The sequence below is a fragment of the Camelina sativa genome, chromosome 11 (assembly GCF_000633955.1).
Source record: "Camelina sativa cultivar DH55 chromosome 11, Cs, whole genome shotgun sequence".
Taxonomy (NCBI): Eukaryota; Viridiplantae; Streptophyta; class Magnoliopsida; order Brassicales; family Brassicaceae; genus Camelina; species Camelina sativa.
The window spans coordinates 42940222-42959116 of record NC_025695.1 but is presented as its reverse complement, the minus strand read 5'-3'; the positions used below and the strand labels follow the sequence as shown (position 1 = coordinate 42959116).

The 18895-nt window shown below is 35.9% G+C and overlaps 2 protein-coding genes across 3 annotated transcripts; one reads left to right on the top strand and one right to left on the bottom strand.

Moving 5' to 3' along the window:
* LOC104726101 (protein TORNADO 1-like) lies at window positions 6323–10755 on the top strand. The gene is made up of 2 exons (XM_010444889.2): window positions 6323–9168; window positions 9248–10755. Exons 1-2 carry the CDS (start codon window positions 6409–6411, stop codon window positions 10616–10618), a joined length of 4131 nt encoding a protein of 1376 aa, XP_010443191.1. The 5' UTR covers window positions 6323–6408; the 3' UTR covers window positions 10619–10755.
* Window positions 11031–14517, bottom strand: LOC104726100. 2 transcript variants are annotated; one of them, XM_010444888.2, is made up of 2 exons: window positions 14388–14517; window positions 11031–12510 (listed from the first exon to the last, which is right to left on the bottom strand). In XM_010444888.2, the coding sequence occupies exon 2, from the start codon at window positions 12487–12489 to the stop codon at window positions 11272–11274; it is 1218 nt and encodes a 405-aa protein (XP_010443190.1). In that variant the 5' UTR covers window positions 12490–12510; window positions 14388–14517; the 3' UTR covers window positions 11031–11271. The 2 variants fall into 2 exon arrangements, with proteins under 2 accessions (XP_010443190.1, XP_010443189.1); XM_010444887.2 differs by lacking the exon at window positions 14388–14517 and adding an exon at window positions 13198–13382.

The window sequence follows — 18895 nt, the reverse complement described above, 5'->3', positions numbered from 1 at the left end:
AGTTTGGTTTAATGAAAACTGAACATTTTGGATTAATAATAACATCCACAATACTCAGTATTGTTTTAGTAAGAGAAGAATATAATTTTCAAGTCAAAGAAACAAAAACTTATTTCTTAACATAATAAAATTTAAAATATATGTAAAAACTAAATTTATGAAATAAAAAAATTCAAATAGCATATGAAAACAGAAATAATACTAAAAATACAAAATAACCATTGAATTATCAAAAACTTATGAAACTTGATATCAAAGAACATATATTATATCTTGAAATCAGAAAAAAATTTCAAATCAGGACCTTATTAATTTATAGGGTTTTACAGTAGTTCTTTCCAAATAAATAATCATAAACTAATTATAAATTTTTAGGTTTCCACTGGTATTTTTTTTTTAGAATTGCGTTTGATAATTCCAAAGTACTCCAAAGCCAGAACAAAATTTTGAAAACCCTTAGGGCCATAACCGTAAATTAACATGCTGGTTTGTTTTGAAAGAAAGAAAGAAAGAAAAAAAAACAGATAAAATTAGCTGCCTTGGGCTTCACTGCTCTCTCTAGATCTTTCGTTATTTCGCAACATTCAAAAACTCTCCTCCTCCTCTTCCTCCCCACAAGTAACGGTCAGCGAAAAATTGAAATTTCAAAATTCAATTCTTCAAATCCTGTTAGGGTTTTAACATTATCGCGATGGAGAGATCGCACCTTCTTCTTATGAATTATGATTCTTCTCTCCGATCAATTGAATTACTACATGGCGTCTCTGATTCGTTTGAGTTCAGTCCAATTCGGGATTTGATCTTGGGGTCGATGATGATGATTGATATGAGGATTTAAGATTTGCCTATTGGTTTGAATCCAAATTGTGTGATAGTCATCACCAAATCGAAGAAGGTGCGATCGCGATCTCTCTCTCTTCTTTTTGAGTTGTTGATTGGTGTGTATGTTGATTTGGGAATCTAGGGTTTTGATTTCGGAACTTGCTTTCCAATTAGGTCTGATCGCGTATTGGTTTTAAATTTGGTGATCGGAGAGTTTTAATGTGTCGTAATCGCATAATCAGTTGTGGCGTCATGATCTGTCTTATCAATGTCTTTGTGTTATTTGTGATTCTGTAGATACTGGTTGGAAAAATTGGTCAAAATGTTATATTTTATGCAACAATATGCATGTTTATGTCCTCCGAGCTCTGATCAGTTTTGCGGCCACATATTATTCAGCAATCAAGTGGCAATTCATATCTTCAATTTGGAGATGAGAACAACTAATTAAAATTTTGTTTTCTTGGCATTGAATTTGTGCATTCATTCTATTGTTTTCAGCTGCAGTAATTTTTTAAGTGAAGCTTTAAGCAAAAGCAAATGAAGGGTGCAGAGAACATAAATTTCGAAGGTGATTTTGTTTGTTGCTATGAGCATATAAAAGGTCAGGTATCTCTCTCCCTCTATTCTCTCATGTCTATTTTTTGTCATGAATAGGTTCTCTGGGTCATCTCAAAAGGTTTTACGCATTTGGTTACTCACACTATCTGACAACATACACGAAAAAACACAATCTGCTTACACACACGTTCACAGACACGAAAAAACACACAAAATAAAAACACACACGTTCACGGATACAATACAACACAATGCACTCAAAACTCAAAACACACCCAAAGACAACAAAACTCAAACAATACCAAAAAAGGAAAAAAGGTCACATCACACGCAACAAAACTCTAAACACACTCAAACGCAACATAAGATTAATATATTTCTTTATTGGTACTTTGAGATTCTGTTGCCAAGTCAATTTCAGGTAAAGTATCTTTCTCTTCCCAGTTCTCTTTCTTTTCTTAATCTTTTACAACTCTTCATCATTTTGTTAGCCACATTCAATTTTAGTATGTTTTGTTTGCAGTTTCGTAATTTGATGCCTATTCCCTACAGGCAGTGTCCTGCTTACGAAAATTATTTAGATATCAGATATGTTTCTTTATGTGCTTCCATGTGAAGGGAAGCGCTCAGTGATTATTCAAAATCCAAGATAAGACTTTTAAGGTGAAGTTTTTCTGTTTTTTCTCATTTACTTTTGCTTCATACTTTCTTATCAATACATACCCACGTTCAAAATTTCAGCTGTGAACATTGTTTCCTTTTCAAGATTAATAGAAACAACAGGAGCAAAGCAGTTGCACCCCCCGGCTTGGATCAGACTTAGTAAGATTTCCAGTAAGTTTCTTCATGAGCTTTTTCTTTTCTGTTTTATTTTTAGTCTTATGTATTTAGTAACTGCTATCAGAATGGTTTTGTATCAAGATGGAGGACTCCTAAGCTGAAAATAACTAAACTTAGGAAAGTGATTCAGTTGCCTCGGAAAAAAGAAAGGATCAGGTAGATAAATGGTACTGTGTACTGCTAACATAATGGTACTTGTACAAAGGTAGAGATTCATAAGCGGAAAAGAACCAAATTGATACAATGTTTTTTCTGGAAATGTCTGACGTATTTAAGTGATCTATTAACTTGCAGAACTAATAAATTATATCACATTAAATCTCTATAAAATCTCGATTTGCAAGGTACAATACTAACGAAGTCAGGGAACATAATATAGTAGCTGGAGAGTGGAGAGTCTTTGCATATGAGACAACCAAACTATATTCTTCAGTGCTAAGGTGACTAGATTTTTTCATCTCCTCTTATACCACATGACATTCTCTTTTCTGTACATTTATTAGCATTCCATACAGTTTCAGATTAGCTACATGTTTTTTACATATATAGTTTCATATTGTTTTACTGGTCTTTAGTGTGTTCTTTTCTTAGTGCCTTTAGTAACAAGAAGCCATTTTACGAAGTCTACAAGGAAAAAAGATTTAAGGCTAAGCTTGATTTTCTTGTAAGTGTGAATCCATTGTTATATATTTATAGATGTAAAAAGATGTTTTTTACATATATAGTTTCATATTTGTTTCACTGGTCTCTAGTGTGTTATTTTTTAGTGTCACTAGTAACAAGAAGCCATTCTTTGAAGTATCAGGGACAAAATATGTAAGGTTAATCTTAATTTTCTTGTAAGTGAATTCAATTTTCCATTATGAGTTGGATTCTTTATACATCTTTATAGATTAAAAGTAAAAAAATTAGCGAGCAATCAAGTTTGATTTTGTGTTTTGTGTGTTGTATTTTCAGGTGCAGCTTTCAAGTGAAGTCTTGGCTCAGTAAAGAAAAGAAAATGTGGGGTCGTGTCTCTTGCTTCATGCAGATATCTTAAAGAACCAAAACTCAGAAGGTGATTTTGTCGCTAAGAGCATATGAGAGGTCAGATACCTCTCCCTCTATTTTTATGTTTGTTTATGTCATGGATAGGTCATCTCGACATGTTAGTGGTAACAAAGAAAATACAGCACACCACAAAACTAGCACAAAAGGGAACTTTACCATCAATAACTTACTTTATTGGTAAGAACTTTGAGAATATGTTGCCAAATGCCAAGTAAGTTTTAGGTGAAGTATCTTTCTCTTCCCTTTTCTTATTCTTTTACAACTTTTCATCATATTGTTGGTCGCAGGGAATTAATCTAAGTACTTTTAATGCTACTCTAAAAGTGAAATTCAGGCCTCTACAAGCGAAATCGTGTCCTGCATACTTTTTCTGCTACTCTAAGGTGAAGTTTTTCGATTTCTTTTTTTTTTTTTTTTTTTTTTTTTTTTTNTTTTTTTTTTTTTTTTTTTTTTTTTTTTTTTTTTTTTTTTTTTTTTTTTTTTTTTTTTTTTTTTTCGATTTCTTCTCATTCACTTTTGCTTTATATACATTTTCTTATTAACCGATACTTCACAAAGGAAAAACCCAATCGTAAAAACTTTCTTTATCTACATGTTTTCAATATATCAGCTATGGACATTGCTTTTTGTCAAGCTTAATAGAAAACAACAGGAGCAGAGCAGGCGAATACTGGCTCGGATCAGACTTAGTAAGATTTCCACTATTAGTTTCTTCATTAGCATTATTTGTGTGCTTTATTTAGTATTTAGTAACTGCTACTAGAATGGCTTTGTATCAGGATGGAGGACTCTTAAGCTGAAAATAACTAAACTTAGGAAAGCGATTCAGTCACCTCGGGAAAAGGAAGGGTAAGGTAGATAAACTATCATCATCCCTTTTCAGAGTTTCTGTAGTTTTCTTATGGTCTTGTGTACTGTTAACATAATGGTTTTGTACCAAGATAGTGGATTCTTAAGCGGAAAAGAACCAAATTTAAGAAAACCATTCAGTCTTCCCGAGGAAAGAAGAGATAATCAATATATATGTGTTTTTATTTGTCAATGTTTTCTTTGTCAGTTTTGAAGTGAACTCATATCTGAGCTACACAAAGGGCGAGATAACTCTCTTATTTATAAGTTATAACTCGTTTGGGTTGTCCACACTCGATCAATCACAATTAAAATCAACTTGAAGCACAAAAACTCAGACCACGCGCGCTTTCAACAAATTAAAAAAAAAAAATTGATCAACAAATCACAACACGAGAAAGAGCGAAACAAATACATCACACACGATACACACGACTTTCGAAACACACGCAAACGAAACAAACTCAAATACAACACAAGGAACGAACGAGCATGAAAATTGAAGACACACACACACACCCACAACAAACTAAATAAATGACAACGACGTGTGAGTTTGTAAAACCAGATAAAAGACAACGACGTGTGAGTTTGTAAAACCAGTCCCATACAAGGTAGAGTAGTAAGACGTTGTAAAACCAATAAACATTCTTTAACAATAAAATTATGTTATATAGCTTTATAAAATCGCCTTGACCGCTTTAAATCGCATCGGCTCCGACGCAATATTGTATATTAATTTTATTGTGTACGTACTGTGCTTCTTGTTGATGATTAATTATGGATGTATGTAATGTTCAAATTAATAATGTACAATAAAATATTAATATTTTTGTAGCTTTATATATAAGTTGATTGATGTTAATACATACTATTTTTTTGTTTTTGAATGTTAGTAATATTTAGAATGATTTCTGTTCTTTTTTTTGGCAGCATTAAAATTATATTTAGGCTAAAAACATATGTTGTTTACGACAATATGTGAGATTTCCAATTAATTTCCTCACCTAAATTTTTATATTATAACAACCCCCAATCACACCAAAGCTTACTAGCAAGACCAGGTTGGTGTTGGTAGAAATCAGCATCGGTCCATAAAATTCACTAGTGGCAAATCATAATCAATATAACTATAAGTAATATGGAAATATCGTCGTGAAGAATGAAACTGTACGTACTTAAAATATCTAGACTTGTGTGTTAGCACTTAGCACACAGCCTTAGAATGAAACTGATGCTTTCGTAATTAAAGAAGCTTTAGTTATTCTTTATTGTGTGTCGGTTCCGATCCATTTGAAGTTGTCCTTTCAAGATACGGACTCTAGGTAGTTTACTTCTAGTAAAACTAGAAAAGTATAAACACACATTATAGTTAGTGACTTTTACAAGTTAACCTGCTTATTTACTAAATATGTTTTGAGAAAATTACAATCATTTTTTCCTTTCTTTTTTTTTGGTAAACAACAATTTTTGGTTTGATACAATGTATACATCTTTGATCACTATTTGATTTTGAATCTACTGTTTAAGTTCCAAATACTAATGAAGAAAGTCTATTTAATTAATTTTCAAATTCAACAACAAAAAAACGTATCTTTTAGAAGAATTAGTAAGCATTAACCAAAGAAATCAAAGCAATATTATTACAGAACATGCAGTAGAAACATCTAGGTCCCCATTAACAAGAGTCTGTCCAAAGCTTTTGCGACTTTTAGACCTCCTTCTTGACTTCTTGTAAAAGCTTTGCACGTGAAAGTTTTTTATTTATTTACTCAATAAACTAAATGTTATTCCACAATCCATAACTATTTCTTAAGTGAAAATTCAACCAATCTTTTAGGAAATTTTCTCATTTCTCTCATGGTCATTATTTTTATTTATGAAAATGCATTTGTGGATTTGTTCCATATACCATATCTTTGTAATTATGACAAAAAAAACTTACATATTTATATCTTTTTTAAGTTTTACCTACTTTAAAACTTTAAAAACAAACTTATTTAAGTTTCCATCATAATGTAATTGATGTGTAATTATCTAAACTTTACTACAAGAAATCTACTAGTCAAATTCTTAGAAAAACTTTACAACAATAAATGTTACAGTGACCCAAACTAGTAAAAAAGTATAAATAAAAGTCACCCAACCAACATTTTTCAAACTCATCATCAATATCAAGATTTTGTTGTAATAAAAGTTTTCAAAAAAAAAATAAAAACACACCGATAAAGAAACAAAATCCCTTACTTTACCTTTTCTTCTCATCTCTCTGCTGCCTAAAGAAAGATGGAGTCAGAGCCAGACCAAAGCTTCAAAGACCTCTCATGGTTTCTTCAAGCTATCAAAGACCCACAACAAACTTGCTTCAATCTTCAAACCCTATCTTTCTCCTCTTCCGGAAACATTACGCATTGTCAGCTAATAACAGAGAGCTCCATGAACATCAACGTCACCAGAGACAACCTCACTTCACTTTCCCAGATCTTCATCGAGCTAGCCACATCTTCAGATACGCATACATCTCTCAGGAACTTGGAGTTCGAAGGAATCTCTTGGGAAATCGAGCTGCTGCAGAGCCTTGGTTTGTTGTTAGACAACACCTCGAAGATAAAGCAGCTTGCTTTCAGAAAGAACAGGTTCAGTGAACAATGTCTGAACGAGCTCTCAGAGATTTTGAAAAGAAACAGCTGTATGAAAGAGATTATGTTCTCAGAGTCGAGAATTGGATACAGAGGAGCTACCCTTCTCGGGTCTGCTCTTCAGGTTAACGATTCGTTAGAGGAATTGCAGATTTGGGAAGACTCAATTGGGTCAAAAGGAGCTGAAGAGCTCTCGAAGATGATCGAAACCAACTCAAGTTTGAGACTTTTCTCCATTTTCGACTCCAGTCCTTTCACTGCGACGCCATTGATATCTGCTGTTTTGGGTATGAACAGAGAGATGGAGGTTCACGTGTGGAGTGGAGATCACAAACGAGACAGAAGCTCAAAGATCGTTGAGTTCTTACCTGAGAGCAACACTCTGAGGATTTACCAGATTGACATTTCTGGTTCTTGCAGAGTCGCTGCAGCGTTGGGGATGAACACAACCGTGAGGTCTCTAGATATGACGGGTGCTAAGCTAAACTCACGGTGGGCGAAAGAGTTTAGATGGGTTTTGGAACAGAACAAGACTCTTAGAGAAGTGAAACTTTCGAAAACCGGTCTTAAAGACAAAGCTGTTGTTTACGTTGCAGCTGGACTATTTAAGAACAAGAGCTTGCAGAGTTTGTATGTTGATGGAAATCGTTTTGGGAGTGTTGGTGTGGAGGATTTGCTTTGTCCGTTGAGTAGGTTCTCTGCTCTGCAGTTACAAGCTAACATCACATTGAGGTCAATTGTGTTTGGAAGTTCCAAGACAAAGATTGGAAGAGATGGACTCACCGCGGTTTTAAAGATGGTGACAACAAACGAGACAGTGGTTCATCTCGGTATTCACGACGATGCGAGCCTTGGACCTGATGATTTCGTGCATATCTTCAAGAGCTTGCAGAAGAACTCGTCTTTAAGACGGTTCTCGTTACAAGGCTGCAAAGGGGTAAGAGGTGATAGAGTATTGGAGGCAATCACTGAGACATTGCAGATTAATCCATTGATTGAGGAAATTGATTTAGCGAGAACTCCGCTTCAAGATTCAGGGAAAGCAGATGAGATTTATCAGAAGCTGGGACACAATGGTAGGAAGATAGATGAAGCAGAGACTGATGATTCACTCAAGGATATGCCACTAACTGAGTCAAAGAGCATTAGAGCTTTCCTGTGTGGGCAAGACTATGCAGGCAAGACAACACTCTGCAACTCTATACTTCAAAGTTCCTCTTCTTCCGGTTTTCCTTATGTGGAGAATGTGAGATCTTTGATGAACCCTGTGGAGCAAGCTGTTAGTGGGATGAAAATAAAGTCGTTCAAGGACGAGGAGACAAAGATCTTCATGTGGAATCTTGCAGGGCAGCACGAGTTTGTTGCTCTTCATGATTTTATGTTCCCAAACCCATCTCTCTTCTTGATCATACTGAGCTTGTTTAGGAAACCGAGCAACAAAGAACCTAAAACACCAGCTGAAGTAGAAGAAGAGCTTCAGTACTGGCTTAGATTCATCGTTTCCAACTCGAGGAAAGCGGTCCAACAATGCATGAAACCGAATGTCACCATTGTTCTCACGCACTCTGACAAAATCAATCAGCAAGCTGAAAGCTTTCAGACAACTGTTGGTTGCATTCAGAGACTGAGAGATAAGTTTCTAGCATTAGTGGATTTTTATCCCACTGTGTTCACAGTTGATGCAAGATCATCTCCTTCGGTTAGTAGACTCACACATCATATTCGGATGACTAGCAAAGCCATTCTTCAAAGAGTTCCTCGGGTTTATCAGCTCTGCAATGATATGGTACAGCTCTTATCAGACTGGAGATCAGAGAATTCAAACAAACCTATTATGAGATGGAAAGCCTTTGCAGATCTCTGTCAGTTTAAGGTTCCTTCCCTGAGAATAAAGTCTCGCAACGAGAACATTGAGATTGTTGAGACAAGGCGGCGAGCCATAGCCACATGCCTTCACCAAACAGGAGAGGTGATTTATTTTGATGAGTTGGGCTTTTTGATACTAGACTACGAGTGGTTTTGTGGTGAGGTTCTTGCTCAGTTGATAAAGCTTGATGTAAGAAAGCAAAACACCGGGGAAAGAAATGGATTTGTTAGCAGGAAAGAGCTAGAGAAGATGTTGAGAAGTAGTTTACAGAGTCCAATTCCAGGGATGACCTCAAAGGTACTTGAGCACTTTGATGCGTGTGACCTTGTGAAGATGATGAAGAAAGTAGAACTTTGCTATGAACAAGACCCTTCCAGTCCTGACACTTCATTGTTAGTCCCATCGATTCTAGAAGAAGGCAGAGGAAAGACACAGAAATGGCAGATAAACACACATGACTGTGTTTATTCAGGCCGGCATCTCCAGTGCGATGATTCAAGTCGCATGTTTCTTACAGCTGGATTGTTCCCTCGTTTACAGGCAAGGGCTCAAAATCACTTACCTGTTTCTTTCATCTCTTTAACTTAAACCTTACCAATCGTTCATATTGCCTGCGCAGGTGCATCTTCATAACAGAATCATGGAACTGAAGAACCAACACGGGGCTACTTATAGTCTGGAAAAGCACCTCATCGCCATAACGATCCATGGCATTAACATTAAAGTGGAGCTTGGAGGACAGTTGGGAAATTACATTGATGTTCTTGTTTGTTCAACAAAGAGCTTGACAGAGACACTGAGTCTCATTCACCAGCTAATCATTCCGGCTATCCAGAGCAGCTGCCAAGGTATAATCCTCCTTGAGCACATCATAAGACCACAATGTGTCCAGGACTTGACTCCACCGCGATTTCGAAAAACTCAGTTTGTTTCCCTCCAGAGACTAAAAGAAGCATTATCATCAGTTCCTGCAGAGACTATGTATGACTATCAACACACATGGGACTCTGTTCTAGATTCAGGTAAGACTGTTCTAAGAGCCGGATTTGATTTAGCCCGCAACCTCCTGTCTGATGATGATTTCAGAGAAGTATTACAAAGAAGGTACCATGATCTGCACAACTTGGCTCAAGAACTACAAGTTCCCACCGACGATCCCCAAGCAGATAATCATATATCAGTGACCAATGAGCTGGAAAAAGTTGATCCTAGCTTCGGTGGAATCGCCAAGGGACTAGAAGCAGTACTTCAGAGACTGAAGATTATCGAGCAAGAGGTACGAGACGTGAAACAAGAGATCCAAGGAGTGAGATACTATGAGCACAGACTTCTGATCCAGCTTCATCACAAAGTGAATTACCTTGTCAACTATAACGTCCAGATGGATGAAAGAAAAGTTCCAAACATGTTTTACTTCATCAGAGCAGAGAACTACGGGAGAAGACTGATCACAGCTATGGTTCCTGGCATGGTTGCTCTAAGGATACACATGTTATGCGAATTTAGACGTGAAATGCACGTCGTAGAAGATCAACTTGGGTGTGACGTGATGCAGATAGACAACCACGCTGTGAAGTGCTTGGCTCCATACATGACAAACTTCATGAAACTGGTGACTTTTGCATTGAGGATAGGAGCAAACTGGGCAGCTGGGATGGGGCACATGATACCTGACTTGGGCCATGCTATCGCTCACCTAGCCAACCCAGCTGTCATGACTGGAGCGGCCGGAGCTGCAGGAGCCATAGGGGTCGCTGCTGCATTGGGTAGGAACCGAGGCAGAGATAGAGATATTCAGGAGCAAGACCAAAGAGCAGCTCAACAGTGGCTCATCGATTACTTGAGGGAACAGAATTGCTCAGCCGGGAGGGATATTGCAGAAAAGTTTGGCCTGTGGCGAGTTAGATACAGAGATGATGGGTCCATCGCCTGGATCTGCAAACGGCATATGATCACCAGAGCCAATGAAGTCAACCAAGTTCCTCTCTAATGCTCGCTAGCTAGCTACAAATGAACAGTAAGAGAAAGGAGTTTAATTAGGCAAAACCATTTTCATTACATTATGTTTGCCTTATTGTAATGCTTTGAATCATTACTTATCTACTGTTGGATCCCTTATCTTTATTACCACATGGTATAAAGACAGTAAAGCAACCTCAAGATCCTATGACAAAGACACTTCAACTAACCAGAGAACATCCAAACATTTGTTCTAAAGATTTTTTCAGAAAGCTGAATCATTGGATCCTTTGCCTCTCTCTCCCCACCTAAGGGACCACCTCTTTGATAGTCACAAAGAGCAAATGGGTCCAGAGAGTGACAATCACACCATATGATGATTGTACGAATAATTAAGCAATCTTAGCATTGATCACTATGCTTTAAAGATTCTTGTGGATGTAAGATCAGTAACTCATAAAATACAAACATGATTAGGAAGCAGAAGTTCATATCATGCGGACATAGTTCTAATAGCGTAAAGGCTAGTGATACATAATAACTCACATCAACTAAAGCATCAAGCTGACCAGATATAACATCAAATGGTACATTATAAAATTACATCATTAGGATTAGTCTTTCTTCATTAGAAAAGTCTGAGGGTGATCTGTGGTCTTCGTCTGAACTTGGTAAAACAGGTGCTCAGAAGAAGGGCCTGCTCCCATAGAACACACGGGATCCGTTGTTACTCTTTGGTGTTGGCAGCTTCTGAGAATCAGAGCTTGAATTCTCTGATTTTGTTGGGCTATCAATGTCCAGAGGAAGCTTCATCTTAGCCAGTGAATCAGTAAACTGTTGCATGCTTTTCATGTACATGTCGACGATATCCTGCTGTACCACCTTTGACTCCGGCTCAACTTTCAGAGTGGGGACGGATTTCACAATCTTCTCCTCGGATGTCTCACCTGAAGCCTCGCTCCCTGACTCCTGGGAACTCGCTTTGGAATTCACGACAGAGAGATGTTCATGGTTTGGTGTTTCTGTGGCGGAGTGAGCTGAAGCGTGAGGAGAAGCAGCTCCATTTGTTGCATTGCTGCTCTCAGGTGAATCTTGCTTCAGTATTGAAGTGACAGAATTGGTCACATGATTCTCAGCATCGGAAGTAACCAAGCTGTCAGAAGTTTCTGAGTCAATAGTGGAACAGGAGATCCCAAAATACTCGGAAACCATCTTCTCATTTTCGTTCGCGACATTAGGATCTGGAAACTCTATCTTATCCAACTCACCTGGAACTGATTCAGACCCTTCTGGATCCTTGGTAGTTTCATCAACAGAAACAGACGAAGGCATAGAGGGAATAGCCATCACGTCAGGGTAGGATCCATTATAGGAGAGTGACAATTGAACAAAACCAGCTGGCGAATGGTACAGATCAGTGGAAGAAAGAGAGAACTCTTTCTCAAGTTTCCCATTCTTGAAGAGCAGTTCCGACATAGGAACCAAAGTAAAACCAAGCAGCTGGTCTTCAAGATAATTTTTCACCCTGCTCATCATGTAAATCTCACATTTGAGGGAAGTGTCCAGAACCCTGACATCAAGCTTAACATTGTCATCAAAAACCGGATTTCTCCCACCACCATTGATGATTTTGGTCGAGACAGACTTTTCAGGATCATTTGTAAGGCAAAGCTTGGCATAAACGTCTTGCTTGTGATATATACAAATGTTATGGATATCCCTTGCCTGATGGACATAAACCTCAAGAGTACCAACGAGGTCTTCCCGGCCACAACTTTTAGAATCTTTCCCATTGGAATTTATGCCATTCGATTTGTTTCCAGAGCTCTGCACAGAATTTGAGTTCTCATTCTCTGACTCACCGATCTTGAATGGTGAAACAACAGATTGCGGGGAGTCCATTGCAGAAGCTAACAAACGATTCTGCAAAAATTGAAGGCCTATTAGTATCAGTACATGTAAACGGAGTCCATTGTTGCACATTCAGAAGAGTCATGACTCTAAAAAGTCCTTGATAAATACAACACCAAGCTGAGCAATTTATTCCCCATGCCATGGTGTTTGAATATATCTTTAACATGCAAAGGGGCTATTCTATAAATTAAACTCAAACAATGTAATTTTAAAGTTTTTGAAAACCATATTTAAGAGAAATGTTTTGGCAACAGAAAATATCCTGGAAAAGAACCACAAACAGAAAAAATCAAACACCAACCAAAAGGACAGTTTGATGTCAAAATCAGAGTAGAGAACTTGGGTTCTCTTTTAGGGTATAAGCCTAAACTACGCAGAGCAGATTTAATTAAAGGGAATCTCAAGAACAAAGAAAGGAACTATCCTCCCTGAGATTCCAACTCAAAATAAAGTCAACAAATCAACAGAGCCAAAATCCACAGATCAAGAAGGCTCAGACAACCACAAGCTAATCTCATTCTCACACCACAGATATAACACATTCAACAGTAAAGAAAAATTTCGAAAGCAGTCTAACTAGAGTCATGTTTTGGTACAACAAATCTTTAGCTCGATCCAATCATAAAAAGAAATTCAAAACTTCTGCCACACAGCTCACAATCAACACAAACAACAAAAAGAGTAAAGAAAACTTGCCTAAGTCCAAAACCAAGCTTTGATCCGCAACTTTTAAAACCAAATTAAGAAGAGAAGGCAGCTGATTTCTCTAAACAGCACACACAAAGAGAAGAAACATAAAACAAAACAAAACAAAAGAGAGGGGTTTAAAAAAGACAAGTCGTAATCGTGTAAGAAGATGGTTGAAAGGAACAAGAAGCATGTGGGTGGGTTTACATAAAAAGAAAGTTAGAGATAGGGCTGGGCAAAATAACCGATAACCAAATAACCGACCGAAACCGAACCGAAAAAAACCAAACCGAACCGAACCGAAATTCTTCAAATACCCGAATGGTTAGTAAAAATCTATATCCAAACTAATTGAAACCGAACCGACAATTAAATGGTTAACCGAAATATCCGAAAACCTAGAAGATATCAAATATTATATACTTAATATTATGCAAAACTATAAAATAAACTTAAAATATAAATTATTTCTAGATTCAAAACAATTAAATATTTTAAATAATCAATATATGTAAATGTTATTATTTTGAATTTACAAAGTTAAATACTATTTTGTAAAATTGAATCCATATTTTTCCCTTTTTTGTATTTTTGTTATTGTATATTTGGTTAATTTTGGTTATATTCGGTTAGTTTTGGTTATATTTGGTTTATTTGGTTAATGTTAATATAATTTATGTTAGTTATGGTTATTTATTTAAATAACCAAACCGAAACCGAACCGAAAGAAACCGAACCGAACCGAACCGAAATTTCAAAAATATCCAAATGGTTACTATATTACTATATCCAAAATAACCGAAACCGAATACAACCGAACCGAAACCGAATGGTTAACCGAATGCCCAGGCCTAGTTAGAGAAAACAAAACCAGCAAGACAAATTTCAAAGAGAGTTTTAAATGCAAAAACTGTTAGTAAGTTGAAAAAAAGATTGGAAATTTCTGATTAGGGTCGGCGGAAAGAAAGAAAGATAAGATTAGGGTTTAGCACAGTCACTTCAATGGCGGACCACTTAAAGAAAAGGTGGGTCATATTAGTCTAAAAAATTCAACTGTTTCGGCTGTGAAGAAGAAAAAAAAAAAGCAAGTTTGATTGATGAAAGCTATCGATATCTATATGAACTCCTCTTTGAATTCATGAGACCATTATAAAAAGAAGAGCTTTACAACAATACTTCACGCGGATGAAATCACTTACAGTTACAGAGGTGCTCTGTTTGGCAAGATCGAAAGCTGTGAGCTTTTTTTTTTTGTTGTTGGCTGGCAAAAGCGTTAATGGAGTCTTTGTAGGTTCTTTTTGTAAATTTGCAAAAGTTATTGGGGGAAAACAGGAAGAAGAAGAAGAAAAGTTTAGAATTCTAAACTTTTCTTTTTATTTGGAGTCTGAGGTAATGGGCTTTGGGGCCCACACATCAGTGATTATCACATGGATCTTTAATTATATTTGTAATTTTCTTTCTCTAAATATATAAATGGGTTAATAATAATATGTTAAAACGGTAACGGAAAATACTGAAATTTTATAAATAAAAATGATATACTTTATCACTACTACAAAACAGTGTGATACTTTGGCTAATTTTTTACACATTTAAATGAATTTTACAATATTTTATTGAATCTACTATATATACACTAATATTTAACGTGAACATGGAATAATATATCAAACGTTTAATTATACAATAAAATTATAATGTTGGATGAATCATATTTTGGTAGATAATTTAGTTGGCAAACACTTAAATCATCTAAACTTTCATCTATTCAAAAAAATTAAACATAAACATGTTACCAAATATATATAACTCGTTCTTTAACGGTTAAGTGAAAAAAAAAGAAAAATACTCTTAGAGATTTGCAAAATATTAAGTTTTTAAAATAAATAAGTGAAATTAAACTGTAATCATTTTTCTTTAACCATATAAAGTTATAAATAATATATTGTTTTCTTAAGAAAATGAGTGGATATGAATGCATGAGTACACACACAAACTAAAGTTAGATATGATTTATAATATATAAAAGTGTGAAAACAAAAATTGAAGAGATGTGTAGAACCCACAAGAAAGCTAAAATCATTAAAAAGATCCCAAAAGTGCTGATTTTTTTTCTTTTATTTATATATTGTCATTTATTCATGTGTAAATTAAATATCATTTTTTTTGTTGCTTTTATTCTTTTGACAAGTTATATATTTGTTTCGCTTGCCAACATTTTCAAACTATAATTGCAAACATTATAACATAAGGGAAAAAATGTCACTATCATCTCGAATTCTCGATGTCTACCTCTCTTTCCTTTTAGTTGCTTAAAATCTTATATTCCATTTATTAACGTACAAATCAACTTTTCTCCCAATCCCAAATTATTGTTTAATTATTCTCTCCACAAAAAAATTCTCATCTGAAAAAAAAAAAGAATCAAGTACAGTAATTACTTCCTTACTTGTAATCATACAAATCGTTATTATTATTGAAATAAAACTTAAGGTACATATTGAACGGAAATTATGTTTGGGTCGACATCCAATAAACCCATTTATGTTGTAAAACACTTAGTAGACTTCGTACAGACCGGTCCATATACGGTTCTTATGTTCTTGGTCCTTCGGCTCANCTTTCATCTATTCAAAAAAATTAAACATAAACATGTTACCAAATATATATAACTCGTTCTTTAACGGTTAAGTGAAAAAAAAAGAAAAATACTCTTAGAGATTTGCAAAATATTAAGTTTTTAAAATAAATAAGTGAAATTAAACTGTAATCATTTTTCTTTAACCATATAAAGTTATAAATAATATATTGTTTTCTTAAGAAAATGAGTGGATATGAATGCATGAGTACACACACAAACTAAAGTTAGATATGATTTATAATATATAAAAGTGTGAAAACAAAAATTGAAGAGATGTGTAGAACCCACAAGAAAGCTAAAATCATTAAAAAGATCCCAAAAGTGCTGATTTTTTTTCTTTTATTTATATATTGTCATTTATTCATGTGTAAATTAAATATCATTTTTTTTGTTGCTTTTATTCTTTTGACAAGTTATATATTTGTTTCGCTTGCCAACATTTTCAAACTATAATTGCAAACATTATAACATAAGGGAAAAAATGTCACTATCATCTCGAATTCTCGATGTCTACCTCTCTTTCCTTTTAGTTGCTTAAAATCTTATATTCCATTTATTAACGTACAAATCAACTTTTCTCCCAATCCCAAATTATTGTTTAATTATTCTCTCCACAAAAAAATTCTCATCTGAAAAAAAAAAAGAATCAAGTACAGTAATTACTTCCTTACTTGTAATCATACAAATCGTTATTATTATTGAAATAAAACTTAAGGTACATATTGAACGGAAATTATGTTTGGGTCGACATCCAATAAACCCATTTATGTTGTAAAACACTTAGTAGACTTCGTACAGACCGGTCCATATACGGTTCTTATGTTCTTGGTCCTTCGGCTCATGTACCATCGGCCCATCGGCCGAAGCCTTCTCGGCAACACCCTAATCCTATGTCGGTTTAGTTTTAGCCTTTGTACTCTACTATATAAGCATGTAACCTCGAGTTTAATCAATAAGAATATACAAGAGCTTTATCCCTAAACTCTATATTCATAACACGTTATCAGCACGATAGACTCCAACCACCTAAAACCCTAAGGCAGCCGCCGCTTTCATCCTTCTCTTCCAAAACCCTAAACCGCCTCTTGTTCTTCTTCTCCTCCGAGATTTACCTCTATTATCTCGAAGTCCTTTTGGTGATTCACGAGCATCCTTAGCTCGTGATCAAGTTACACACAAAACCTGATCGAGGTTCGTGGTACGCGGATCGGGGGTGAGTTCAAGTACGTGCTGTACAAGGAGCTGTTCGTGGGAAGCAGTTTGTGGTTCGTGGAAGCTGTTCGGGGATCGAGGTTCGTGAGATATCTGAGGTCTTTAGCTCCCAGATCAAAACCGGTCAGAACCTATTGGTGTTAAGGTAAACAAAATTCGAAACCTCCTTAAAACCCTATAATCGAATTTGAACCTTAAAACTAATGAACCCTAAAACATCCAAGTACACAATCTAACAAGGTTTAAATTCCTTAAATCCTAAAACTTAAAATCGGTTGTTAGGTTGTTAGATTGTTTGAGAATTGCACCAAAACTTTGTCAAGCTTAAAATCTGATTTGATTGTTTGAAATTGCTTGAATTGTTATGTTGCATAAGAACCTAGAACTGTTTTGTTAGAATCATAAAATAGAAATTGATCAAGCTGTTATAGGAGATTTAAAACTTGGATTGTTCATGCATCATGATCATAATCGAAATTGCTTAAGGTTGTATAAATTCGGCTGCATGAATTAGTTTTGTGTTCTAGGATTAAATCTGTTTAATATTAAAAGTTATGTTAAAATTCTACAAAGCTAAAACAATGAAATTGGAATTAAAACATAATTAAGATAAACTTTTAAATTTAATTTAGTGGTTATCTAAAATCCTAGACTAAATAGGAAATTTTAAGAAAAAGGAAATCCTATCTAGAAATTGTTGCATGCATTAGCCTATTTGCTTTTGTTGTTTTGCATGCATGAATTTAAACCATAAAACCATAAGTGGCAAAGCATGTTTCGGTCTCAAATACCGCATGGCCCAAGGCATGGTTCGGTCTCAAATACCGCATGTCCTATTGATCAAGTGCATGGTTCGATCTTAAATATCGCATGCTAACATTCAGATGTCTATTTCTGTTTTATGCAGATGGCAAGCCTTAAGAGCATAGACTATCCTATACTGAATGCTTCTGGTGACAACTACTTGCTATGGGCAATGAACACCAAGATCAACTTGAAGTCAAAAGACTTGTTCGAGTGCATCGAAGAGGATTCCGCATGCACGGACAAGCGAAAGAATAAGTGTATCCAGCACATGCATCATCACATTGCTGAGAGTCTCAAAAACCAGTACCTATTCATAGAGGATCCTCTCGTCCTTTGGACAGCGCTTAAACGCAGATACAGACACCAAAAGACGGTGCTCCTACCAAAGGCCGAGTACGATTGGAAACACCTAAGGATCCAGGATTACAAATCCGTGGATGAGTATAACTCTGAGCTTTTTAGGATTGTCTCAGTCCTTAGGTTGTGTGGTACTGCAGTGACAGAAAAGGAGCTATTGGATAAGACATTGTCTACCTTTAGTCCTAACAATATTGTCCTTCAGCAACAATACCGTCAAACGAAATTTGCGGACTATGGGGAACTAAATGAGTGTTTACTGCTAGCTGAGCAGAACAATGAACTGTTGCTGATGAATAGTGCTATGAGACCTCCCGGTACAGCCCCATTACCGGAAGCACACAAAGTTGATTTGGGAAAGAAAAGTGCTGCAGAGCCTAAAGAGCTTAGAGAGCCTAGAGAGACCAACTACGTCCACAGAGAAAGACACTACGGCTGTGGCCGTGGTGGCAGAGGACGTAGCGGTCGTGGAGGCCAAGCCGGCCGCGGACGTGGTAACAAGGGCCGCAGGCCTTTCAAGCCACAAACCAAGGCAAAATCGGTTTGTCACCGATGTGGTATGTCAAACCACTGGGCAAAGAACTGCAGGACCCCCAAACATCTTATTGATGCATATCAAGAGATCTTGAAGAAAAATCCAGAAGCCAACCATGTGCATCTCGATGATGAAGGAGACTTCGATCATGAGAA

Excerpts from the sequence above, each read along its gene's own strand:
- LOC104726100 (XM_010444888.2), bottom strand. The coding sequence starts at position 12,489 with ATGGACTCCCCGCAATCTGTTGTTTCACCATTCAAGATCGGTGAGTCA.
- LOC104726101 (XM_010444889.2), top strand. The coding sequence starts at position 6,409 with ATGGAGTCAGAGCCAGACCAAAGCTTCAAAGACCTCTCATGGTTTCTT. Across the intron at positions 9,169-9,247 it reads GATTGTTCCCTCGTTTACAG|GTGCATCTTCATAACAGAAT; the intron begins GCAAGGGCTCAA and ends TTGCCTGCGCAG.